We start from the raw sequence: 25,781 nt of genomic DNA on the forward strand, positions 1-25,781 counted from the left end.
AATAAAGTTTGATTTGATTACATAAGTTGTTTAATTTCTGACACAAATTCATAAATTTAACTTGGACTATAAAATCATTGTTAGATTTAATTTTAATTAGAAAATATTCTAATGATGATTTTTCTGTTTAAAATTTCATGTAAATGGAGTTATTTCAATGTACATATTTTAATAAATATTTATTTATTATTTCAGGTACAATTTAGATTCAGTGAAGATACAAGACCATTCAGAATTATAGATATATGAAAGTGAAGATATAAGAATATTAAAATACAAATATAGGTGATTTTTTTTGTAAGATGAATTAAACTCTCTATATGTTGAAATATTTGAATTTAAAAGAAAATGGGACAATTGTTTAATTTTAGTTATTTAACTTTGTCTTAGTTCTTAATGTATTTTAAAATATTTATAATAAGCAATTTGATTTTAATATTACTAATATTCATCAATTAAATTTAAAAGTAAAATTATAATGACATGTGTTGTAATTTTAGGTAAAAATTTAACTGTAGCTAAAAGTTATTGTGACATTCGATTTGGTGTCACACCACACCCCTTATAATTGACATCAAATGTGGGTGCCACTCAAAATCTAATAGACATCTACCTATAGATTACTAACTTTTAGTGACATATTTTGAATGTCACAAGAACTCAATTTTCTTGTAATGTTTTATTACTTCTTTGCAATAAAATTTCAATTCCAGGCAAAGCATAACTCTTTAATTAATTTGGAGTTAAAATCAAAGCAACAAAATTTAGAAAAATTTATTGTAGTTGCATGTTCGTAATACATTAAGGGGAAACACTTTAATACAATTATTTTGTTGGTTGTCTTATCGCTTTCACCTTTGATTTAATTTTGATTATTGAGTCTCTTTTATGATTGTACGTCTCTCTGAATCAAGTTTTGAAAAGATTCATTTTTAGCATGCGTAAACCATTGGTTAGGTTTGAACTTCATCATAATACTCTTAATAAATTACATGAATCACTTGATACCACCGACCATGCCACTAAACATAAATAGAGAAACAAAGATTATTGCTATGATTCAAAAAGTTGTTGACAGATATAAATAAGAACTGGTTTTTCATCCTTCAAAGGGTGAAAAGCAAAGTTGTCATTACAAAAAAAAAAAGGAAAATTGTGGCGGCTTAAGAAGTTCTATTTTGGCGGTTTCAACCGCCACAAAGAGAAAACAATGGCGGTTTTACAATAATCGCCACACAAACCATCGTAATATACTTGGTATAATATTGTAAATTATAATTGAAACAATGATATGAATGAATCATATATAAAAGTATATTTTCTATTTTATAGACAAATACATGTTTACATATACATACATATATATATATATATATATATATATATATATATATATATATACATATATGTATATATATATATATATATATATATATATATACATATATATACACATATTGCTTCCTTAAGAGTTAAAGATGTGGTGTCTTTAACATGTGTCACATCAAAATATCTCTCTTGTATTAAACTAACTTTATCAACAAATCTTAATACAAGAGCCATTTGTTCCTTTTTTGACTCATCACGAGCTTCATCAACAACGATATAAAATTTGGAATCACCAATTTCCTCACGAATACTCTTTTTCACCCTACTAGAAAGAATTTGCAAGAGCTCTTTTTGAATTTGATGTGAAGTATACTTGCAATTTTGTGGAAAATTTTCCAACACAACTTCATCATTGTAGGATGCTAAAAGTTTCAATAACTCAAGAAAGTTACCTTGATTTCTTGATTTGCTACTTTCGTCGTGACCCCTAAAAGCAAAAGCTTGTAGCGTTAACCAACAAACAGTGTCAATTGAAGTCTTGAGTCGTAACCGATTATTCATTCTTTGACTTGAACTTTGCACTTGAATAACATTTATAATATGACCATCTTGATTCAACAAGTCTTGACAAGCTTTCATTGCATTGTTGTGTGGTGAGCAAGGATCCTTCTCTATGTGTTTAAGAAAGGAACAATATTTTCCATTCGTAACTTTTTTCCAATTTCTAAAACTCATAGAAATAAAGACAAGTGATCCGGGGCGTCCACTAGTTTTTTGCTAAAAAGGTAACATGGTAAACAATATATATATATATATATATATATATATATATATATATATATATATATATATATAGATATATATATATATATATATATATATATATATATATATATATATATTTACAAACATATATTTTTCTTTCAAATAAATAATATATTTTTATGTGATTAATTCATATCATTGTTTCAATTATAATCATAATAAATTATTGTAAAATAAATTTAATAATTATATTATGTCAAACTAAATTCTTATCATATTTAAAATTTAATAAAATATAAATAAACTATTTGCACCCGGACAGATCTTCATCTAGTTTATTTATTATTTCAGATACAATGTAGATTCAGATATATAAAGTAATGTTCAGTAAAAACTAAATTGTAAATAAACCAAAAAGCATATTAGAGAATTTGCTCTTAAAATAAAGTTTGATTTGATTACATAAGTTGTTTAATTTCTGACACAAATTCATAAATTTAACTTGGACTATAAAATCATTGTTAGATTTAATTTTAATTAGAAAATATTCTAATGATGATTTTTCTGTTTAAAATTTCATGTAAATGGAGTTATTTCAATGTACATATTTTAATAAATATTTAAAAGTATATTTTCTATTTTATAGACAAATACATGTTTACATATACATACATATATATAAGCAATTTGTAAGATGAATCATAGCAATACATGTTTACATATACATACATATATACTATCTTATATATATATATATATATATATATATATATATATATATATATATATATATATATATATATATATATATATATATATATATAAAAGATAGTATATTAAAATTAAATTAAAAATGTAAAATAAGTGCATCAAAATTTATAATTTTTAATACCCTCTTAAGAATGTTTCTTCATCATTTTGTGGATTAAAGACGTGTAAATTCTAAAATTGAAATATCGTATAAATAATCATCATGATAGACATTAAAATTTAAAATGAATCTCTCAATATTGTAATATGTTTTGGTAGTTATAGAATAAATTGAGTATTATGTTTGTGTGTATTTGACTATGTCATTTATTTTCAACATATGCAAATTATTTAATTCAATTGATTTTTTTTATTTATTTTCAATATAGTTAAATTCTGAATTTAGTTATAAATATAATTCTTATGGCCACGCCAAAGCTCATTAAATACAGAAAACAAAGAAATCCTAATGGATCTTTAATCTAAAACAGAATTAAAAAAATTATTTTTTACATATATGGAAATTATTTAATTCAATTGAGTTTTTTTTATAATGATAATTAAATATAATTTATTAATATATTGTATAAAATTTGTATGTAAAGGAATTTATATTGTAGCAGAAAATTGATTGTCTAAATTTTTATTTTAAATTTAATTTTGTAACATGTAATTGTAGATATAATAAAAATTATACTTTAGAAAGAATTTAAAGCATTTTCATGTCTATTTGAAAATTATAATTAAACTTAAAATTATTTTATGACCATTTTATTTTAAGCAGTTTTAAAACAATAAAATATAAATTATTATTTTTTATTAAAAAAGGTTGTTTACAATTTAGGAGTGAAAAAATGCAAAGTAGATAGACATTGCCATCTACATATACTCATATACCATATAAATTTTTTTATGACCAAAGGTATAGATTCCGAAGAGAGAAAGAGTTTTTCATAATGGATTTTGGAAATTAGCAATGGAAATATCGGAGACGCTAATGATTAATATATAGTCGAGATACCACGAGATTTGTTGATTACTAATTTTGGTGGTCCAATTTCTACTATTTTTTATTATAATAAGAATGTTATATATGACATTTTAAAAATAGACATCTAGTAAATAAATAAATAAAACGCTTTAAGTATTGTTATAAACTTTTTAATGCAAAGCAAAATATTAACTAAGGCTCAACATATTGAGCTATATTTCATTTTATAAAAAAGAAAATAATATTGTCTTTAAATTATACTGTATTTAATAAAAGAATATCTTGAGGCACTTTAATAAAGTATTGGAGTGTTTAAAACAGTTGTGTAAAATAATGCAGTAAATGAGTAAATATTATGCACATGCTATGCTCAAGGAGAATCAAAGTTTGGATAGTAATTAATGGCATCTTCCTGCATGGACGGCATTTGCACAAAAAGTTTGTAAGTTTAGACAAAAACCGAAACCACACACAAACTTTGCAAAGAATGAGGAGATAATGCAATTGTTTTGCATGGATGACACGTGCATAAAGTTTGTTACCACTTGGAGGAATGAATATGATCAATAAGACAAGTTTTGCATGCAATTATATTGTATGTATTTACCTATAAATAATGAGAAAGTTGTAACACTTTCATACACACTCACTAAAGTCTTGACAGTTACCACTTGTTTGTATTAACTAGCTAAATGGAGTTTTCACATATCACGGTTTTGGCTCTCTTTTGTGTAAGTTATCTATTTTCTACTCTATTTTATATTTGGTTTTGGGTTGAAATTGTCATGGACTAGTTTATAAGAAGGAATGAGGAAAAAACTGTTTAATCATTTTGAATTCAACACTAATATATAAAATGTGAATTATTTTTTTTACAGTTGGCTTTTGTGAGAACTGGTGCCATACCATCCGGAGAAGATTATTGGAAATATGTGTGGCCAAACACTCCTCTCCCTGAGACTTTTTCAGATCTTTTGCTTCCTTGTTAGTAACATGAATTATATAACAAAATGTTGTCTCATAATAAGACTATTTATCATGGTTTTTGAAGTAATTATAATATGTTGTTTCATGTGGCAGATGGAAAAACTAATAGCCTACCCATTAGAGTCGAAGAATTAAACCAATACTCGACACTTTTTTTTCCACATGATCTTTATCCTGGAAAGAAAATAGTATTGGGTAACACTCAGTCTGTTGCAAAGATGGTGCGACCATTCACAGAACCAAGACAAGGTGTGACTGATTCCATATGGCTGGAGAATAAAGAAAGACAAAGTCTGGATGACTTTTGTAATAGTCCAACTGCTATAGGAGAACACAAACATTGTGTATCATCTTTAGAATCTATGATTGATCATGTCATTTCACATTTTAGAACATCAAAGATTAAGGCTATTTCAAGTACCTTCGACAAAAATGAAGACCAATATGTTGTGGAGGAAGTAAAAAAAGTTGGTGAAAATGCAGTGATGTGTCATCGATTGAATTTTAAAAAAGTTGTATTCAATTGCCACCAAGTGCGTGAAACAACCGCTTACGTGGTCTCGTTGACAGCACCTGATGGAAGCAAAGCAAAGGCTTTAACCGTTTGTCATCATGATACAAGAGGTATGAATCCTGAGTTGCTTTACGAAGCTCTCAAAGTCAGCCCTGGAACTGTTTCTGTTTGCCATTTCATTGGCAATAAGGCTGCTGCTTGGGTGCCTAATTATTCTGTTGACCGTCCTTGTGTCATCTAGATGCTAACTTCTTGTTCAAACTGGATTTGTGTTCAAATAATAAATGTATGTAAGGACAAGTATCATATTTTATGTATCCTAAATAAAACAAGTTAGAACTATGGTTGCAACTTTGTATGTTTCAATAAAATCATTCATGTATGTCTCAATTGCATCATGAAAAATAATTGTATGTTTTATATTCTACATTATATTATTTATAGTCTTTTTACATTTGTTTTCCACCTCTTTTTCCAACAACCTTGAAAAAGACTAATTTGGTATTGATTATCACATCGTTCATGTATGTTTCAATAGTGATTTGAACTCCACGGATTCAAATTATGTGATATTTAAAGATAAAAAAGATATGGGAGTTTTTAACCCAAGATATTGAAGGAAGGATTTAGAGAACCGCAAGAAAGTGCAAACTGACATGTGGAACACCATATAATATAACTCGTCAAAAATGCCTATAATACCTTTTGTGAGAATTGGACCGACAATAACCTTATTACCAAGTGTGTAGCTGTAGAAGAGAAACTCAATAAGAAAATAAGTGATTTAGGCCTCTTGATTGTTCATGCTAAACCCCATTCTGATAAGAATTCTTGTAAAAAATATACTCATAGTGCTTCTTATATACATCCTAAGTTTAGGAAAACACTCAATGCTCAACACTATGACATTGGAGGTCCTAACCCGGTTGCTTTCAAGAAATCATTTTGATGCTTTTGGTGTAAAGAAAAATGGCATAAGAAAACTGATTGTCATACTTTTAAAGCTTGCTTAGACAACAAGAACAAATCTGGAGGTAATCATTTAGCTTTTGTCTATTTTAAGTCTAACTTAATTGATGTTCCCACTAATTCTTGGTGGTTTGATAGACATAATTGAATTTAGTCGATATAATAAATCGAATTAATTAAATGAGATTCATAGACATAATTGAAAAGGAATCGTAATTGAATTGGAAATTATAATAACCTCAAAGTTTTGATGGAATCTAAAATCAATAGATCAACCTTTGGTTGTTTAGCTCTCCATAGAATTCGTATCAGCCTATTCTAATTTCGTGTAAATTGAACATCTAACAGTAGTACTGTGTGTTTGCTTAAATAATACCAACAAAAAAAATCAGACTCTAAGAGCACCGGGCCAGATAAACATAAATTTTATCCAAAAACTAATTATTTTATTAAGTCTGTTACAAAAACTAATAATTTGACTCATCTGCACTCCAAATTGGATTTTGACTTCAACATCAAGCTTATAGCTTTTTCTCTTATCAATGTAAAAGATAGTGCATCAAAATGCACTGATCAAATTCTCCCACACTTGAACTTTTGCACTCCGAGAAAAACTCTAACTTCAAAATTCAAAATAAAAAATAAGAAAAAAAACATAGCATGCAATTTCAACAACTTTCAGAATCACATAGGGATAAGCAAAATTCTCATTATAAGCTTCATGGAATATGGTGTTAATGAGTAACTTCATGTAACAATCAAACCAAATAAAAGGACAATTTACCAAAGAATACATCATAAGTAGCAAGATCCTCACAAGATAAAATTCTCTCAACTCTCAAGTGTTTAGGTTATCTATTTACACTCAAAGCATATCATGAAAGCTAGCACTACCATTAGCTTGACCAGACTCTAAAATTCACATTTGAAATACATGCAAACAAAGACCAAAATGACTTTATTCGGATTGTAACATGGCAATGTAAGGATGAGAAAAATCATAAGGGGTACTAAGCTAATATTTAAAAGGATTAAAGAGAATAGAAAGGGACTCTGGGAGTCGAACTAAACAGTATTTGATTCACTTTCCCTCAAATTCTTTATAACCATTTTCTCTTCTCTTTTCTTTTTATTTTTTATTTCTTTTCATTTTTTTTCATAAGGAATACGATAGGAACATGACTTTTCTTCCGTTTTTTTCTTCATTTTTTTTCTTTCTTTTTTCTGCAAAGTTTTAAAATATATCACAAATATAATAATTCAACACACAAACTCCAAACAAGAATCATTCATCCCCTCAAATAGGGTATAACATTTTTTTCACTTTTAAGCTTGTATTGAGTTATAAACAAAAAATGAAATAAATAGGCTCAAAGGAGCTTCAAACCAAGGATGATAATTCCAAGGTTGACTTATTTGACTAAGTGGCTAAAAATAAAACGAAAATAAGATGCCTTTATCATACCAGTGTGCACATGCAAACAAAAAGTTTCAACAAGACTCGGGTCAAGTTCTAGAGTAACTAATAAACATGAGTGAAATCACACAAGAAAGAAAAATAAATGAAAATTTATATTTCATCTATTATAAGGCTCAAATTCTCACCAAGGGTAATGATCTACCACAAATTATGCATACTTTAGAATCAATTCCACTTTATAATACTAGGAATGCAAAGAAAGTCATCCACATCACAACACAAATATTTAGTCAAGAGAACAAAGAAATTACTTACACAACACTTGCAATCCCAAAAATCAACGAAAAATCATGCATTTTTTAATTAATTCTTTTTTTAAGAGAAAATAAGAAACTAATACAAATAAAGTAAATGGAGCTTTAAAAAGCTAGAAATTAAGCACTCAAAGGTACATAGTTGATGATGAGAATCACAACAAAAAAGAAAGCCAACCAAACAACATTAGCATGAGGAGAAGTTGCATAGATTAAAAAACTTGTTACCAAGAAGAGATCACAACATTTACTCTATTAACAAGTGAGACTAAGTTCTCACACTAGAATTTAACACCTAGCTGAAATAGTTAATAATAATATGAGAAGCAAACAATTGACTAGAGAAGAAATTGAAACTTAAAATTCATACCAAGTGATACCAACATACCAATTTCTTGCTTATCACTCCAACCTACTTTCTGAAACACACATACACAGGCACACTGCAGAAATAGCAATTGGATTTTATCCACTCTGATCACGATCTGCAACAGTAAATAAGTTAAATGCAAAACACACAAATCTTTAAGACCTTGAAGATACACTCATGAAAAATTTTATAGATTGCGATGTGAAGAAAGTGTTTGGTGATTAATCATCAAAACTCATTTCTAGCTCAAATTAGATCAGGAAAAAAAACCTAAAAATAAGCATGCCATAGAATTTCTAAAGGATTTTGAGGTTTCAATGGATAACTATTTCCTGCAAAAGAAATCGCAGGAAAATTCATATATTATTTTTAAATCAAAAATCGCAGGTAAAGTCTCAAGAATTCCTGCAGAATTTTCTGCTACCTCATATTTCGCAGGAAACAATGTTTAACAATATGAATTCGCAGACAAAACTGTAGGAAAATCCGCAGGTAACCCATGTATTTCTAGTAGTTATATTTCTACCCTCAAAAAATTTAGTTTCCTAGTTGCAGGAAAAATAATAAATTTGGGGTTAGTCTTGGAAGTGAACAAAGTTTAAGTTTGGGATTGGGGTACTAGAGAAATTGATCAAAAATAAAAATAAAAATTGTAAAAAAGTAATAAAGAAGTTATTACAACTTCTTTAAAAAATGAAGAGAGAAAAAGTAAAATAATAAGAATGAAAAAGACCATAGAATGTGAATCTCTAATACCGATATAACAAGCAAAGATTTTTATGAAAGGGAATTTGATAACATAAGAAAAACTAGGTACCTAACTCCAAAGATTTAAGCTTACTCTCATAAATTATCCTACCTTAACATAAAGTCTCATGCAACCTATAAACCCCTCAGAAAGTGTGTGTTTAAACAACTTTGATCGACTTATTTAGAAATATTTCAAATTTAATATAAAATATTTTGTATGTTGATTGAGAAATTCCCCTATCATTATGAGTGAAATTATAGTGAGATGAGAGACAGGTTGAGTACTTGTTTATTTGGAACTATTTTTCTAAATTTTCTCGATTGAAGCTAGGAGCAGAAGTGATGACCAGGTAATAATAAAAATGTGATGTTCATTGGTTATAGTAGCATTTTGTTTTCTGTTGAAATGTGCAGTAGCAAGCAAGTTACTTGAGGACAAGTATATGGTTGTGATGAAACTCTATCATTACATGTTTTTTAGGAGTATTTGGAGTGATTTCGGTGAAATATCAAGTAAAAAAGAAGCAAAAGTGCCATAGAATAGCCAAGATTGACCAAGTGAAGAGAAATGGAGAAAATAGCAAAAGCTGGGAAAAGGGGGCACAAAAAGACGAAAGCTTCTGGATTTCTCGCACGGCATCTTGGGCATGATGAAGTTGCATCGCGCACGATACTGGGCATCATGGGCATGATGGACTAAAAAATTGGACAAATTTTGACGCATTGTTTCGTTATAAAAAGGCTTTTCTGGTATATAATTAGGGGTTCTACATTTTTTACTAAAAGTGACGGAAAAGTTACTCGGAGGACAATTTTGAGAGCATTGGAAGTCATTTGGGGCCAAAACCTTCAAGGATTTCACATGCTATCTACATCTGATTGCTTGGTATTTTAGTGTATTACTATGAGTAACTAAATTACACTAGATTAGGTTTTGCTTGATGAACTTGTTTTGAACATGTTGGATCATACGTTTAATTTGATGTTATATGGATATCTGAAGTTATATTTTTATTTAATTTCTTTTGTTCGTAATGCTTATTATCTGTGGACGCACTAATTTTATTATTTTAGCATCTCCACATATGATTTCATTAGGGTCAATTCTGAGTAGAATTTTAAGCTTATGATCCTGCACACTTGAATATATGTTAGTATACCCAATTATTATTTACGTATTTTCTTATCATCAAAATCTAAGGGATGTGAACAATTTTTGTTCCAACAACCTCCCCCTTTTTTATGATGACAAACAAAGGTATTTAAGAATAATGGTTGGTCAGTTTAACTAACTTGACAATATTAGTGTTTGAGGTTTGTAAGCTCCCCCTGAGTCTAATAGTTCAAAGGTTGGGTTTTGTAAGCACCCCCTAAGTCATATCCAAGTTAATTAAACTTATCTTGATAACATAAGAAAATAATGTTCATATTTAAGCATAAAATGGATTATGATAAGGGTTCAAGTATATTAAAGCATTCAATAATACTTGTATCCTCTTTAAATACTTCAATTCTCTCCCCCTTTTGTCATCAACAAAAAGTTAATAAAAACATGTCAGCATAGAGAGAGAGAGGGAGAAAAAAAAGATATTGAAGAAAAAATATGAGGAAAATTTTAAATTCTGATAAAAATTAATAAAAACATCTTTTGTACTTCCCAAAAAATGTATTACGTTTTTCAAGAGAACTTTCCAGATTGGTTTAAAAATTTCTTCGCTTCTCGCACGGCATCTTGGGCACGATGGAGTTGCATCGCGCGCGATACTGGGCATCATGGGCATGATGGACTAAAAAATTGGACAAATTTTGACACGTCCTGACGCATTCTTTCGTTATAAAAAGGCTTTTCTGGTACATAATTAGGGGTTCTACATTTTTGACTGAAAGTGAAGAAAAAGTTACCCGGAGGATGATTTCGAGAGCATTAGAAGTCATTTGGGGCCAAAATCTTCAAGGATTTCACAGGCTATCTACATCTGATTGCTTGGTATTTTAGTGTATTACTATGAGTAACTAAATTACACTAGGTTAGGTTTTGCTTGATAAACTTGTTTTGAACCTGTTGGATCATATGTTTAATTTGATGTTATATGGATAACTGAAGTTATATTTTTATTTAATTGTTTTTGTTCGTAATGCTTATTATCTGTGGATGCACTAATTTTATTATTTTAGACGAGTACATATTACTAACCCTAAGCCTATGAGTCTGACATAGGACAGTTAGTCTACTTACGCCAGTTGAATATGGATAGGCGGCCTCTAGTAGTGGCATTTGAGTTAACGTAATGTGACAACTTCTCATTTCACTTGCTCCGGTTGAATAGGGATAGGAGACCTCTAGTAGAAGTTAGTGAGTTGTACACCATATAATGCATTAAACATCAATAAAGGATAAACAAGGAATTCATACAAAACCTAGTCGCTTTCTCGTATTGAATTTAGAAATTTTACTTTTCAAAAATAACTCGCAACCCCCCCCCCCCCCCCCCCCACACACACACACACACACCCGTCTTTACTTTTAAATTCACACAATCATAACTTTATTAGATAGCAATCCCTATGGATATGATCTTTATTTTTATTACTTTGATATTATCGATCGGTACACCTGTTGAGAAGTCATCAATATTTTTTTATATAAACCTTCTTGTACTCTTTGGGTCATATGATTGTTTGATGTCAATTGAATTGTTTTATGTCATTGTTAATATTTAATTATTCTTGATCTTAATGCATTTTATGTATTGACGAATGCATGAATTAATATTAGATGAGTATGGATATCTGATCATTAGTCTATTGATCCCATCTCTGGCGATTATTCAAATTAATAATTAATTAGTAATAGGTAATTATAAGTTGTAGCTTTTGAATAACGAACTTAGAACACCTAATTTAAATCTGAATTGGCCTAAGGAATTAGGGAATTGTTGTGTATATTAGTGAGTTGTACACCAAGGAATTAGGTGCAATGGTCGTGTTAATTCGTCGTAATACTTAACATATTATAAATTTGATTAATGCATAAGAATGAGTAGGGGAGTCGAAATAAGATCTAATCGCCTTTAGTTATTGAATTTTATTCCAAATATTTTTTCGTTTTATTTGCGAACCAAATAAACCTTGAACCCCCCCCCCCCCCCACACACACACACTCGTCCCATTGTTATTTACTTTATTTGCACATAGTTACTATCTCATCTCAAAAAATACGACCAACGAGCGCGTAGCACGCTCGCAGATGATTGAACAAAGTTGTCACCGAACATTATTTATTCCAAAGAAGGGAATAAAAATCTCAATAAAAACCTTAAAAGAAAAGAGAAGATGGTCTCACAACAAAATTTGGGTTCAGGAGTCGATTCTGCAAGGGGAAGGTATTAGCACCCCTCACATTTATCGTGCCCAATGGGAACCATTTATTTAGATTTGTGAATAGAATGTTAGTTTTCATTATTTTTTTCTTCGAGTAATAAAAATTCAATAAGGAAAAGAAAAGAGGCCGTAAAAAGGTTTTTTATTAGGGTGCTTGATGAGATTGTTGGTCTCGCTCCTACGTATCCTCGGGTGCAAAGAGAAATTTAAAGCAACGTAGTTCTTCGTAGAAAACTATGTATTGGTTGATTGATTTTATTGAACGAATGCTTAGATCGCACTCTAGCAGTTAAATGTTATATGTACTCATAATTTGAGGCTTAAAGCATTTGTTTGTATCACGGTATAACAGATAAAATAATTTTCTTTTGCAAAGGGTTTTCGATCGTACGAGGGAGAGAAAAATAAGTTTGATGTGTTGAGAATGTTTTTGGGTGATTAACGAATACTCGAACAGTGGGCTAATTACGGCCATCACACAAAAATTAGGGGTTACAAGGAACAAGTACGTCCTACCCAACCTTTTCCAATCGAGTTATTTATGAAATTGGTGCGGTGAGTTAAGTCATGTTTCTTCCACAGAAGACGAGTATTCACGCAGGAAGCTAATTATGGTCATCACACAATTACAAGGGATTACGAGGGATAAGTACGTCCTGAAGGTGAGAAAAATACAAAAGAATGGGAGGTTGTGTATGTTAATTCTTTTTCGCTTCTGAACAACTAACTTCATAATTTTAACAAGTTCAGAATTTAATCTCAGAGTTAAGAGAAGCGAAATGAATAATATTCGGAAGCAATAAACAAAGCAACACACAAAGTTATCTTGGCTTCTCTTCTAAACTGATAGTAGTCCAGTCCCCTTGTCCAACAAAATATTTTCACTATAATCAAACTAATTACACTTTTCTTAAACAAACTAGCAAGAAATTCAACCGCTCAATCACACCAGGAAGAAACTTTCGCTCAAGCAATCCAGGAAGATACTTTTGCTCAAGCACATAAGCAAGCGGCTTCCACTCCTCAAGAAAACTAGCAAGAGACTTCCCTTTCTCAAGCAAACTAGCAAGAGACTTTCTCTACTTTAAACAAATATTTTAGTAGAATATACTACAACTATACTTGATGTACAATCAGAGTTATAAAAGTGATACAACAATCACAAGATACTTAAACACTTAATATCTATAAGATATACGAAGACAAGAAATCTTAAGAGCTTGTGTAGTAAACAGATAAAACTTTAGCTCAAAGTTTGCGCTCAATATGTTCTATTATATTGTTCGACAGTTTGGTAACCTTCCTTCAAATCTTCAGTTCCCTTTTATAGAGGCGGAAAAAGTGTCGTTGGAAAATAGTTTTCAGAAGTGATATTTGAAAAGCAATATTTCCAAGAGAGAGACATTGGAAGATGGATCTTGTTAAGATCTTCAACCATTGGGTAATAACATATTTCACTGCTTCTTTTTCATACTAGGTATAGATCAAACATTGGGGCAGACTTAAGAGGTCACATAAACTTTCCTTGAGCCTTGCACTAATAGACTCTAGTTAACTTTTTCCATAAGTCTGGCGTTGACCAGATTGGTCTGCTATGGAGATAGAAAACGGATCAGAAGCTGAGCACCTTTAGCTAAGGTCTTCAGATTCTGAGCTGTTACCAAAAGCAGAGAAACCATGTTGAAATTATGATCCTTTGGAAGCTGAAATAGCACGATCAGAGTCACCATATTTTGATCCTTCAGAATCTGAAACTATTAGCTTTTCAACAAATGATTTCATCAAGGTCAATTCTGAGTAGAAATTTAAGCTTATGATCCTACACACTTGAATATATGTTAGTATACCCAATTATTCTTTACATATTTTTTTATCATCAAAACCCAAGGGATATGAACACTTTTTGTTCCAACAATCTCCCCCTTTTTGATGATGACAAACAAAGGTATTTAAGAATAATGGTTGGTCAGTTTAACTAACTTGACAACATTAGTGTTTGAGGTTTATAAGCTCCCCCTGAGTCTATAGTTCAAAGGTTGAGTTTTGTAAGTTTCCCCTAAGTCATATCCAAGTTAATTGAACTTATCTTGATAGCATAAGAAAATAATGGCATAAGAAAACATTTTGGTGCTTCTGGTGTAAATAAAAATGGCATAAGAAAACTGATTGTCATGCTTTTAAAGCTTGCTTAGACAACAAGAACAAATCTGGAGGTAATCATTTATCTTTTGTCTATTTTAAGTCTAACTTAGTTGATGTTCCCACTAATTATTGGTGGCTTGATAGTGGTTATAGAACCCATATTGTTGTGTCCTTACAGGAGTTCGGAAACCAGCGGAGACCAAATTTGAGAGAAATCAAGCTCCCGGTGGGAAATGATCTCGAAGTCATGGTGGAGCTAGTTGGAGATGTTAGCTTAGTTCTAGGAACTGGTTTTGAAGTTGTTTTGAAAGATACATTTAATCTACCTTCTTTTAGGAGGAATTTGATTTCAATGTCTTATATGGATAGACTTGGATTTAAGTTTACGTTTTATGTTGGAAAAATAATTTTTATGTTGAATTCTCAAGTTGCTGGTAATGGTATCTTGTTTGATGGTTTATATAAGTTATATTTGAATTGTGATAAAATTTCCTCATCATTGAATGTCGAGAACTCCATTTCTAAAAGGTCTAAAATTAGAGAAAAATCATATTTGTTGTGGCACGGGTGTTTAGGCCATATCTCTAAGGAAAGAGTTGAAAGGTTAATTAGAGATGATATTTTAACTTCCTTAATTTTCAATTATTTGGGGACTTGTATTGATTGTATTAAAGAAACATTTATTAAGACCAATAAGATAGGTCGAACTAGAAGTTCAGGCCTTTAGGAAATTATTCATACAAATATTAGCGGGTGATCCGTTGTGGCACACAGATCAAAATAGAGTTAATAAAATGTTGTATACGGAAGCCACACTCGAGTTGTATTGCAAGGAATCCGAGTAAGATTAACCGATATAAAAAAAGAGGTTTCAAGGTTTCAAAAATATGAATCATAAATAGATAAATGGCATTTTCGTTTTATTCCAAGGTCAAAGAACTTTCATCTATAGCTAAGAATGTTGAATGGGCAATTGAAAGTGGCATTCTCTTTGTCTTCTGGTGCAATATATATCTCATTTTTTACAACATCCAAAATCAAGGGTTTAAGTCGCCTTTAGGGATGCCTAACTAATTTTTTCCCATCCTTAATAAGTATCCGATGCATACACGTTGATGAGCTAATACCAGGAATGTCAGTCAAGGTTCATCCAGATGCTTTCTTATGTTTTCTAAATACTTGTAACAACTTTTGTTCCTGTTCAGATTCAAATTTAGATAAAATTATTATCAATAGCTTTTCTAGACTCTCTAGAAATGCATATTTTAAATTGCCAGGTAGTGGTTTCAGCTTTAAAGATGGTGATTGTTCAATGGGTGATTTTTTTTGGGGGGGTTGGAATGTTGAGAACAATGTCACCTACAGAAACAATACAAAGATGGGGTCACTGTAGAAGAGTTAGGATCACCCTGGAAGGAATCTTTTATCTCACCACAAACATAACAAAGGTGAGTGTCAATACATGTATCACAGATGTAAGTATCATCAAAATCAGACAATGATGGAAAATCAACAAAAATTGAATCAGGTGTGGTAAATTCTCTTAGAGTTCGTTGAGCTTTAGCCATATTAGGATATAGTCATGCAATAAATAAAACATAACGATAATGATAATTTCAGTAAAATAAATAGTGAAAATAAAGTATAATAAAATATGACGGGAAATCTAATAAAACGATTAAAATCTAATAAAGTCTAACAAAAACGAATAAAATAAAATCTAAAAATTATTAAAATATGACTAAAAACAAAGTGAAATAATGTATCTACAATTTTTTTTGGATTTTTTGAAAATGACAAAATAGAAAGAAAAAAATGGAAAATAAAGGAATTTGCAATTTCTAAAAAATAGAGGATTTTTTTTCTAATTTTTTGGAAAAAGTTCGGAGCAATTCGAGACAGAAGCTTATAGAGTCATTTAATGAGTTGAGATACTTACCACTATACTACAACCCTGAAAATAGACAAACAAATATGAAAAAGAAATAGGGGGTTCAAGGTTTCAGAAACTTGAATCGTAAATAGATAAACATAAAACAAATATGATGAACAAGTTAATCTACTAGTTTGGTTTCTGATATATAATCGATTATTATCATCCCAATTACTTAAGTGGATTCGATTAGTGTTCAATTACAACATCGAACAAACAAGAGTCATCGATACTATATGAATTACATTCCTATTTGTTAAATTAAGCATTTGGTTAAAACTAATGCAAATTAACAAAAAAGCAATGTTAAACGCAATTAAATTAAGAAACAGGCATCAATTGAATTTAGTTAAATCTATTCTATAAGAAATCGAATTAATTAAATGAGATTCATAGACATAAATGAAAAGGAATCGTAATTGAATTGGAAATTATAATAACCTTAAAGTTTTGATGGAATCTAAAATCAGTAGATCAACCTTTGGTTGTTTAGCTCTCCATGGAATTCGTATTAGTATATTCTAATTTTGTGTAAACTGAACACTTAGTAGTAGTATTATGTGTTTCCATAAATAATACAAAAAAAAATCAAACTCCAAGAGCACTCGGCCAGATAAACATAAAGTATGCCCAAAAACTAATTATTTTATTAAGCCTCTTACGGAAACTAATAATTTGACTCTTCTGCACTCCAAATTGGATTTTGACTTCAACATCAAACTTATAGCTTTTTCTCTTATCAATGTAAAACAGGGTGCATCAAAATGCACTGATCAAATCCTCTCACATTTGAACTTTTGCACTCCGAGCAAAACTCTAACTTCAAAATTCAAAATAAAAATCAACAAAAAAAACATAGCATACAATTTCAACGACTTTCAGAATCACATAGGGATAAGCAAAAGTCTCATACTAAGATTCATGGAATATGGTGTTAATGAGTAACTTCTTATGACAATCAAAGCAAATAAAAGGAACTTTACCAAAGAGTATATCATAAGTAGCAAGATCCTCACAGGATAAAGATCTCTCAACTCTCAAGTATTTATGTTATTTATTTACACTCAAAGCATATCATAAAAGCTAGCACTACCATTAACTTGACAAGACTCTAAAATCCACACTTGAAATACATGCACACAAAGATCAAAAGGACTTTATTCGGGTTGTAACATGGCCAATGTAAGAGTGAGAAAAATCCTAAGGGGTACTAAGCTAAAATTTAAAAGGATTAAAGAGAATAGAAAGGGACTTTGGGTGTCGAACTAAACAATATTTGATTCACTTTCCCTCAAATTCTTTACGACCATTTTCTCTTCTCTTTTCTTTTTGTTTTTTATTTCTTTTCATTTGTTTTCCAGAAGGAATACGATAGGAACATGAATTTTCTTCCTTTTTTTCTTTGTTTCGTCTGCAAAGTTTTAAAATATCACAAATATAATAATTCAACCCCACACAAACTCCAAACAAGAATCACCCATCCCCTCAAATAGGGTATATCATTATTTTTCACCTTTAAGATTGTATTGAGTTATAAACAAAAAATGGAATAAATAGGCTCAAAGGAGCTTCAAACCAAGGATGACAATTCCAAGGTTGACTTATTTGGCTAAGTGGGTAAAAATAAAACAAAAATAAGATGCCTTTATCATACCAATGTGCACATGCAAGCAAAAAGTTTCAACAAGAGTCGGGTCAAGTTCTAGAGTAACTAACAAACCTGAGTGAAATCACACAAGAAATAAAAATTAATGGAAATTTGTATTTCATCTATTATAAGGCTCAAATTCTCACCAAGGATAATGATCTACCACAGATTATGCATACTTTAGAATCAAGTCCACTTTATAATACTAGGAATGCAAAGAAAGTCACCCACATCACAACACAAATATTTAGTCAAGAGTACAAAAAAATTACTTACAAAACACTTGCAATCCCAAAAAACAACGAAAAATCATGCATTTTTTAGTTAATTCTTTTTAAAGAGAAAATCAGAAACCAGCAAAAATAAAGTAAACAACATCCCTTCCCCACACTTAAAACACACATTATCCTCAATGAAAGAAACGAGTATAAAATAAGAGAGAGAGAGAGAGAGAGAGAGAGAGAGAGAGAGAGAGAGAGAGAGAGAGAGAGAGGGGGAGAACACATCCGAGGAGTCAAGACGGGTAGATGAACGAATAAGAAGCCTTACCCAATCAGAGCTCTTATATAGTTTCTTCTTCCAATGTCAACTTTCAAGGAATAACTTAAGACGGTGTTAATTTATTTTGAATTTTTATTTGTGTCTTCGATTTTTATTCCAAGATCAAAGAACATTCTTCTATAGGTAAAAATGTAGAATAGGCAAGTGAAAGTAGTTTTCTCTTTTTGTTCTGGTGCAATATAGATCTCATTTTTCACAACATCCAAAATCAAGGGGTTAACCCGCCTTTGGGGTTGCCTAACTAATTTTCGTCAGTTCAGCTCATATCCAAATGCAACTTGCAACATGAAGCAAGGTCCTAATATGTTTTGCTAGCAAAACCACATACAGAACCATGTAGGTTGTGCAGCCCTGCAAAACCACACCATGACCAATTTGCAGAACCAACATGCCAAGCCAAGCAAGATATGCACACCAGTCTAATTCAGTAGCAGTTGAACAAGTGTAAATCTGCATCAATACATGACAAGTATTTAGACCAAACACACCATTTTAATATCAAGCAATTTCTGGCATAGCCAAAAACAAATGCAGCATAACATACCATTAACGTCACCATGCAAACACAGACCAAGCAAAGACCAAGCTGCATATAATTTGCTACACCATGAGCCAAACCTAAACCAGAGTGCAATCAAGCCGTACAGCAAGCATCAAACATGATCCATATGCAAATCTATGTCCAATTCAGTTAATCAAATCAACTTATATGTCATGCAATCTAACTGAGCATACATAACACTCAAGCATATCATCATCAAAAATGACCTATCATCACTCATCACAAAAACAAATTAAACACATTCACATTTCAATTCCTACTAACTAATTGAACTAGCCATGCTAATTGAACTAACCAACTAATGCCACATCACCTATCACTCACTAATTAACTTTCAAAGTCAGTAATAGAGAATAATTAACCATTTCCTTCATTCACATATTCCAACTGAATTCACAAACTTCCATAACGGAATTTTCTAATCCCAATAACAATAACAACATATATAATCCTCATTCTCTAGCTACAACAAAAAGATCAATCATTTTCTCATCTAAACCATGAATCATCAACACAAAAATCCCTCAATCATTTTTTGACTCTCAACACACTCATCTTCATCACCCTCAGCTTCATCATTCATTCACCATCACCATTAACCTCTAAAAATCTGAACTCAATCTCTCCCTCTCTGGTTGAATCAACCTCACCACACTCATAGAGAGAGTTCAATCAACAACATCAACCACTCAGAAGCTTTCTAGCCAAGAAGGGAAAGAATAAGAATTCAGAAGTTAAAGCAAGAGAGAGAGAGACTAAGAACCTTTACCTGGAAGCAGAGATTCTTTCGCCGTCATCAACATCGTTATTGCCAAGGGTGAAAACAAAAATACAAACTTCATGGATCAATGAGTATGTGTGAAACAAATGCAAGAAATAAGGGAAAAGAATACCTCGTCAGAGCTTTGAAGCTCTGGTGAGGTCCAACCTTAAAGGTATGAGTTTGAATTATCTCTTCCTATATATATTTGATGATTTTCTTCGTATTCTCCTTCTACTCATTTTCTTTTTTCTCTGAGTATGCTCCGGAAAAGATGATAAGAGGTTTGCTAAGAGCTAGCTTAGGTTCAGATGATGAACCTGAGTGGCTTAGGTGTGAGAGCTCTTAATGAGAGGGAGATGAGTTGGGATTTTTGCAAGGATTTGGATGAACCCAAGCATGCTAAGATACCATCATCAACCATTTGTCTGTCTCCCTGTGGACCATCAGCATCCCCCACAGATCTTTGTTTCATTTTGTATCCTTCATAAAGCATCATGCTAGGGTTTATCTTATGTCTGATCATATCCCTAGCAAATCAAATAAAAAAGAGTCATTCATTCAGGCATTCATCTCATATCATATCCTATCATTTGCATTTCAGGATCAAAATTCGGGTCTTTTTAGTATTTAACTATCTCCCACTTTGATCATATGAAGAGTGTACTTCTTCATATTCTCGTGTTGAATATACTTAAATAGGGGCAACTGTCACACCCCAATTTTGACTCTGAATCGCTGATTCAATACATTCATCATAGTTATTGCATCTCTGCATCGCATACTGTAGCACCTCAAATTTGCACCCTACCATTGTGTACATTCATTTCATATTAGGTCATAGCATTAACAATGTCCACTGCATAACATTGCATTGTCCATGTGCTCAAGTGCAAGCTCAGTTGATGAATCAAGTCAGACTGATCAGGAGAATCAGTCAATCAAGCAAGCAAGTGCCATTTTCATTGAGACAAAGCCCTAGGGTTGTTTTTTTAAGCTCATATGGTCCAAGGATCATTTTGAAGTGGTTTGGCCAAAGATTGGATGCTCAGAAGTCATCAGTCATGGTTCAGTCAACCAGAAACCCTAGAAAGTCAACTGTGATCAACCGTGGTCAACTGTGCCCGATTTTATGGATTGGAAGGTGGGAAATGGTTTGAAAGGCTTCATTCATGTCCATATAAGTTTCGTTTGACATATCAAAGACCAAGGTTGAAGGATTTGAGCTCAGACAGAAAGTTTCCAAAAATAGCAGGTGGACCTGTAATTTCAGCTGCCCAAAATGGAAACTTTTTCCCCTCAAAATAACTTCATCATACAAGCTTCAAATGGAAAATTGTCCAACATGAAAGTTGAAGATCTTGTTCTCACCTTTCCAAAAAGTCCAAGAACTCAAAAATCCAATGTGTGGTTTGCAAAATATGGCTCAGTGAATTTCAGAAATGACCCGTAATCAGGAGGCCATAACTACCACATGCTTTGTCCAAATTGCAAGTTCTTTATATGCACAAACTCCATTTAACATGTACTTCAAGGGTGCATCATTGGATTTTTCCAAAAGTGGCCAAGGCAAAAAGTCACTTTTCAACTGGACTGTTAAATTGGATCAGGGGCAAAATTGTCCAAATGTCAAAATATTTGGAATTTTGAGATGAGACCTTTTGCAACACCTCAGGAATGGCATTTGGAATGTGTTTGAATCCTCATTTCATGGCTAGGCTTTGCAAATTGAGTTTTGGTTTGAAAAGTGCAATGGTTGAAATTGGACATTATGCCATCAAAGGGTGAAATTGCAAAATACATGACCAATTGAAATGAGAATTGTTTCTACACATTACATATGGTATTTTGGACATGTTTGAACCAAAATTGGCTGCTACATTGCTTTTAAAGGGAAAAGAGCAAAAAAGGCCAATGCATCACATAAAGCTCATTTGCACTAATCACCATTTTTTCACTAATCAAGATTATTGATGGATTAAGACTTCATATATATATTTAATCTATAACAGAATTCAACACTAATCATTTTCACAATCTAACAGAAAAATTCACAAAGAAATTTCTCTCATCTCTCTCATTTTGCTCAAAAACTTCCATAACACTCTTTGGCTTCAATTCACCAATCTCATAAATCTCTGAGCGAATTCTTGACAAATTCATCATCTGTATTGGTTGTTGATTTTCTGTTTGCAGGTGGACTCAAGAACCACTCACAAATTGCAACTGTTGAAGCAACCTGCACCTTCCATGGCAGTCCGAGGAATCGTTCGATTCACTCATCCTTGAGCTAAAAGAATTACACCATACGCATTCTGAAGCAACGCACTCCGTCTGTTTCGCATTTTGAGCTCTGCAAATCGCCAATTCCGCAACTGTCATCAAGAAAGGTTGGATTTCGATCATCGCCATTTGCTGAATTGAGTTAGGGATTGTGTAGTGCATTCATTGTAGGTTATGTAGCAATTTGTGGTTTGTATTTTCATTGAGAATTGGTTGCGTAATTCGCAATTGAAGTTTCGATGCCGTTATTTATTTCCATCGATTCGTGCTGTATGTTAATCTATAGACAAAATCGCATCCATATTCGTACTCCTGGTGAAAAACCGGTTCGACCGGTATATAGTTTATGCGTTTCCATTACGATTCGTTCAAAACCTAAAATCCCAGCTGAAGAACTTGAACGCAGATGAAGAACATTCATAGTTTTCTGGAAAATCGCTCTGTAGATCTTGCTCCTTCCGTTTCAATTGTGAATTGGTGTTTTCCATCGCCAGAACCTATCAGAGCCTGACACGTCAATAAATGACACGGCAACGTTTTGATTCAGGAAACGCTATTTACAATTCTGCCATTAGCTCCTATTTAATTAAAATGAATCCTAAATAATTCCAAATAAATATTAAATAAATATTTTAAAACTTCTAAAAATCATATAATCTTCAAAAATAATCCAAAAAATGCAAGACTTTTTTTGTTAATCATCATTTTTTCTCTACTATTTTATAGATACAAAATTAAAAATGTTGCTTGGTAAAAAATTTGTATTGCCCTAGAGTTGTTATTAATGTATGCTATTTCCACATGTTGTACCATTTTAATTCTAAAACCACCATGCTTAATCCAAATTGATTGAAATTTTAGATAATGATTCTTAACTCATCCCTGGAATTTTTGACATAGGTTTCATAATTTTTGGGCCTATGGTTTATTATATATGAATTATTGAATTTGAGTGTGAATATATGTGACATCAAGTGGTATGCTGGATTCCCCTAATTGTTTACCATGCTTCCTTTAGGCCAATAGCCTTGAATTTTTGCATGAAGCATCATTAATATGTTAAGATTCAACATGATTTTTTGTGGATTTTTACAATCCATTTTCAATGTGATTAATATTTTTCCTTGCTGCCTAACATTTTAGAGCTTCACTTGTGTAACATTTAGTGTACATGTTGCCAAATGGACATACTTAATCCAATGACCATGAAAATTGATGACATAATTCCTAACATGTTAAGCTAGCATTTAGCTTTGGTCCCATGTATTTCTAATGAACCATCACTGTTTACCATCTAACTGAAGTGGATGCATATTTTTGGGCTTCATTTGATGTTGTTTTTGCATGCTTCGTCATGTTTAATTAATTCCTATTGATCTACTAGTCCAAATGACCTGAAAATTGACATGAGGCTTGTTGAATGTCCTCTGTTTAGGATAGAATTTTTGTAGGATTTTTGGAGCCCTTTGGGCATTTATTTGAGTTTGATCTTGCTGATTACTTATATGTGACTTAACATTGCATCTTTTGCCTTCCATGTTGCATAAAACAAAATGAGTGCATAGTTTGGATATGGGACCAATTGGGATCCCTTTGTATTTGAAATAGCTTGACTTTGATCATGAATTGGTTGCTGTTTTAACATTTTTCCATCTTTTTGACCCTAGGCTAGTCCTAGTGGTCATGTTACTTACATTTGAAGTTGGTTGTGCCTTTTCAGGTTAAGAAGTTAAGGATTAAGGAAATTGTTCCACATTTGGGATTGTCTTACTTGACTTATAAACTAATGTGTTTGTTTTGTAGGATGTTTGGTTCATGTGAGCCTTGTGCTATGCACACCATTGATTGATTGTACATTGTTAATTGACTCTTGTGTTGTTACTGTTTAGCTGCTTGAGTACTGATTCTATTTGATTGTTTTCAGGTACCCCTTTTAGTTGCTCAGTTCTCTTAAGAACTTGCTTTGCTTTGCTTTGCTTAAGCAATTTGCATTGAGGTAGGCCTCCTAATCTTCATGTAGTCTGGAGACCCGGCTTGTTATTTGGTCGGGCAAATTGTCTGAAGTCCTCCTTAAGAGGCAATGATTGTGATTATTTACTTTTCAAGCCCAAGCAGGTAAAGACCTCAATGAGGCAATTGGTGGAAGGTAGGGATATGCAATCTATCCCCCACTATTCTTGTTGTGTCATCCCTCTGCTCACACTGCTGTGTGTTGATGCATTGGGATACAAGCCCAAGATCTTGTACAAAGTGTACAGTGTCAGAGTCTTCGAGTATAGAAGGGTTCCCACTTTCTGGACCCATGCTCATTTGTCTATTAGCTCTCCCTGGCCAGGGATAAGAGCTGTGAGGTCTCATCCTCACTTCATCCTTTCATCTGCTTCACCTTAGCCCCTCAATGGCAAGGTTAAGAGCACCATTCACCTGTACAGTTGGCCTCAGTGCCCTACCCTTGTGTGAGCCTCTTGTATGTGTATAGAGTGTGCTTTCTGTTATCATGCTTGTTTGATTTGCCTCTTAGGTTAGCTTAGCCTTGCCCTTGTGCAAGATAGGCTGTGCTTGACTTTGCTTCCTGTGCAAGTCAGGTGTGCGTGGCTTGCTTCCTGTGTGAGCCATGCTTAGGATAGGTTGGCCCTCGTGCCATTTAGCTAGAAACCATAACTTAGGGTTGATTTTGCATGACAACATCTAGGCTCGAGTCGTAGTCTCCCTAGAGTTGTGTCTCCCTCTGTTATCTGGTTAGGCTAGAACCTGTATCCCTGCGTAGGGGAACTACATCGCCCTGATCCTTGTTCCAGACGAGGTATGTAGGCAGGAGATTGAGCTGATCTCTCCGGGCGCCGTTTCTTTGTTTTCAACCCCTTTGTGTGTGTTGTTGTGTGCTCGGAAGCTGATGTAAGTCCATCGAGTGGCATTCGGGTTCCAGTGTGGGTTTGTTGGGTTCGGATGCTGACATAAGTCCAGTGATTGGCTGTCGGGCTCCATGTTTGCCACCCTTGTGTGTTTTATATGTTTGATTTGTTTGGCGTGCGTGAGCCGAACTACGGTAGCTCTGATTCTCGTTCCCGACGAGATACGTAGGCGTAGGATGTGATGTCCTATCGAGCCCCTTCTTCTAACCCCACCTGTGTGATCCGGTAGCGTATGTGTGATGTATGTTTATAGCAACCTTATCTTTCTAGAGCGTGGATCCCGTCGAGTACGACGGACGTGAGGGGTGCTAATACCTTCCCCTTGCGTAACCGACTCCCGAACCCATTCTCTTGGTCGCGAGACCATGTCCTTTCCAGGTTTCTCTGAGCGTTTCCTTTCCCTACCTTGGGATAAATAACGTTTAGTGGCGACTCTTTGC

The 25,781-nt window shown here is 32.4% G+C and overlaps 1 protein-coding gene across 2 annotated transcripts in view; it reads left to right on the forward strand.

Moving 5' to 3' along the window:
- The first annotated feature begins 4,420 nt into the window (after window positions 1–4,420).
- Window positions 4,421–25,781, forward strand: part of LOC127097276 (embryonic abundant protein VF30.1) — a 71,323-nt gene continuing 49,962 nt past the window's right edge. The window contains exons 1-3 of one of the 2 annotated variants that reach the window (XM_051035780.1): window positions 4,421–4,566; window positions 4,714–4,819; window positions 4,916–5,619. In XM_051035780.1, coding sequence (XP_050891737.1) covers window positions 4,528–4,566; window positions 4,714–4,819; window positions 4,916–5,577 — 807 coding nt within the window. In that variant the 5' untranslated portion in view covers window positions 4,421–4,527 and the 3' untranslated portion in view covers window positions 5,578–5,619. Of the gene's footprint in view, window positions 4,567–4,713; window positions 4,820–4,915; window positions 5,745–25,781 lie in introns of those variants that run through there. The other variant, XM_051035778.1, reaches the window with a different exon arrangement.

The sequence above is a fragment of the Lathyrus oleraceus genome, chromosome 6 (genome assembly GCF_024323335.1).
Source record: "Lathyrus oleraceus cultivar Zhongwan6 chromosome 6, CAAS_Psat_ZW6_1.0, whole genome shotgun sequence".
NCBI lineage: Eukaryota > Viridiplantae > Streptophyta > Magnoliopsida > Fabales > Fabaceae > Lathyrus > Lathyrus oleraceus.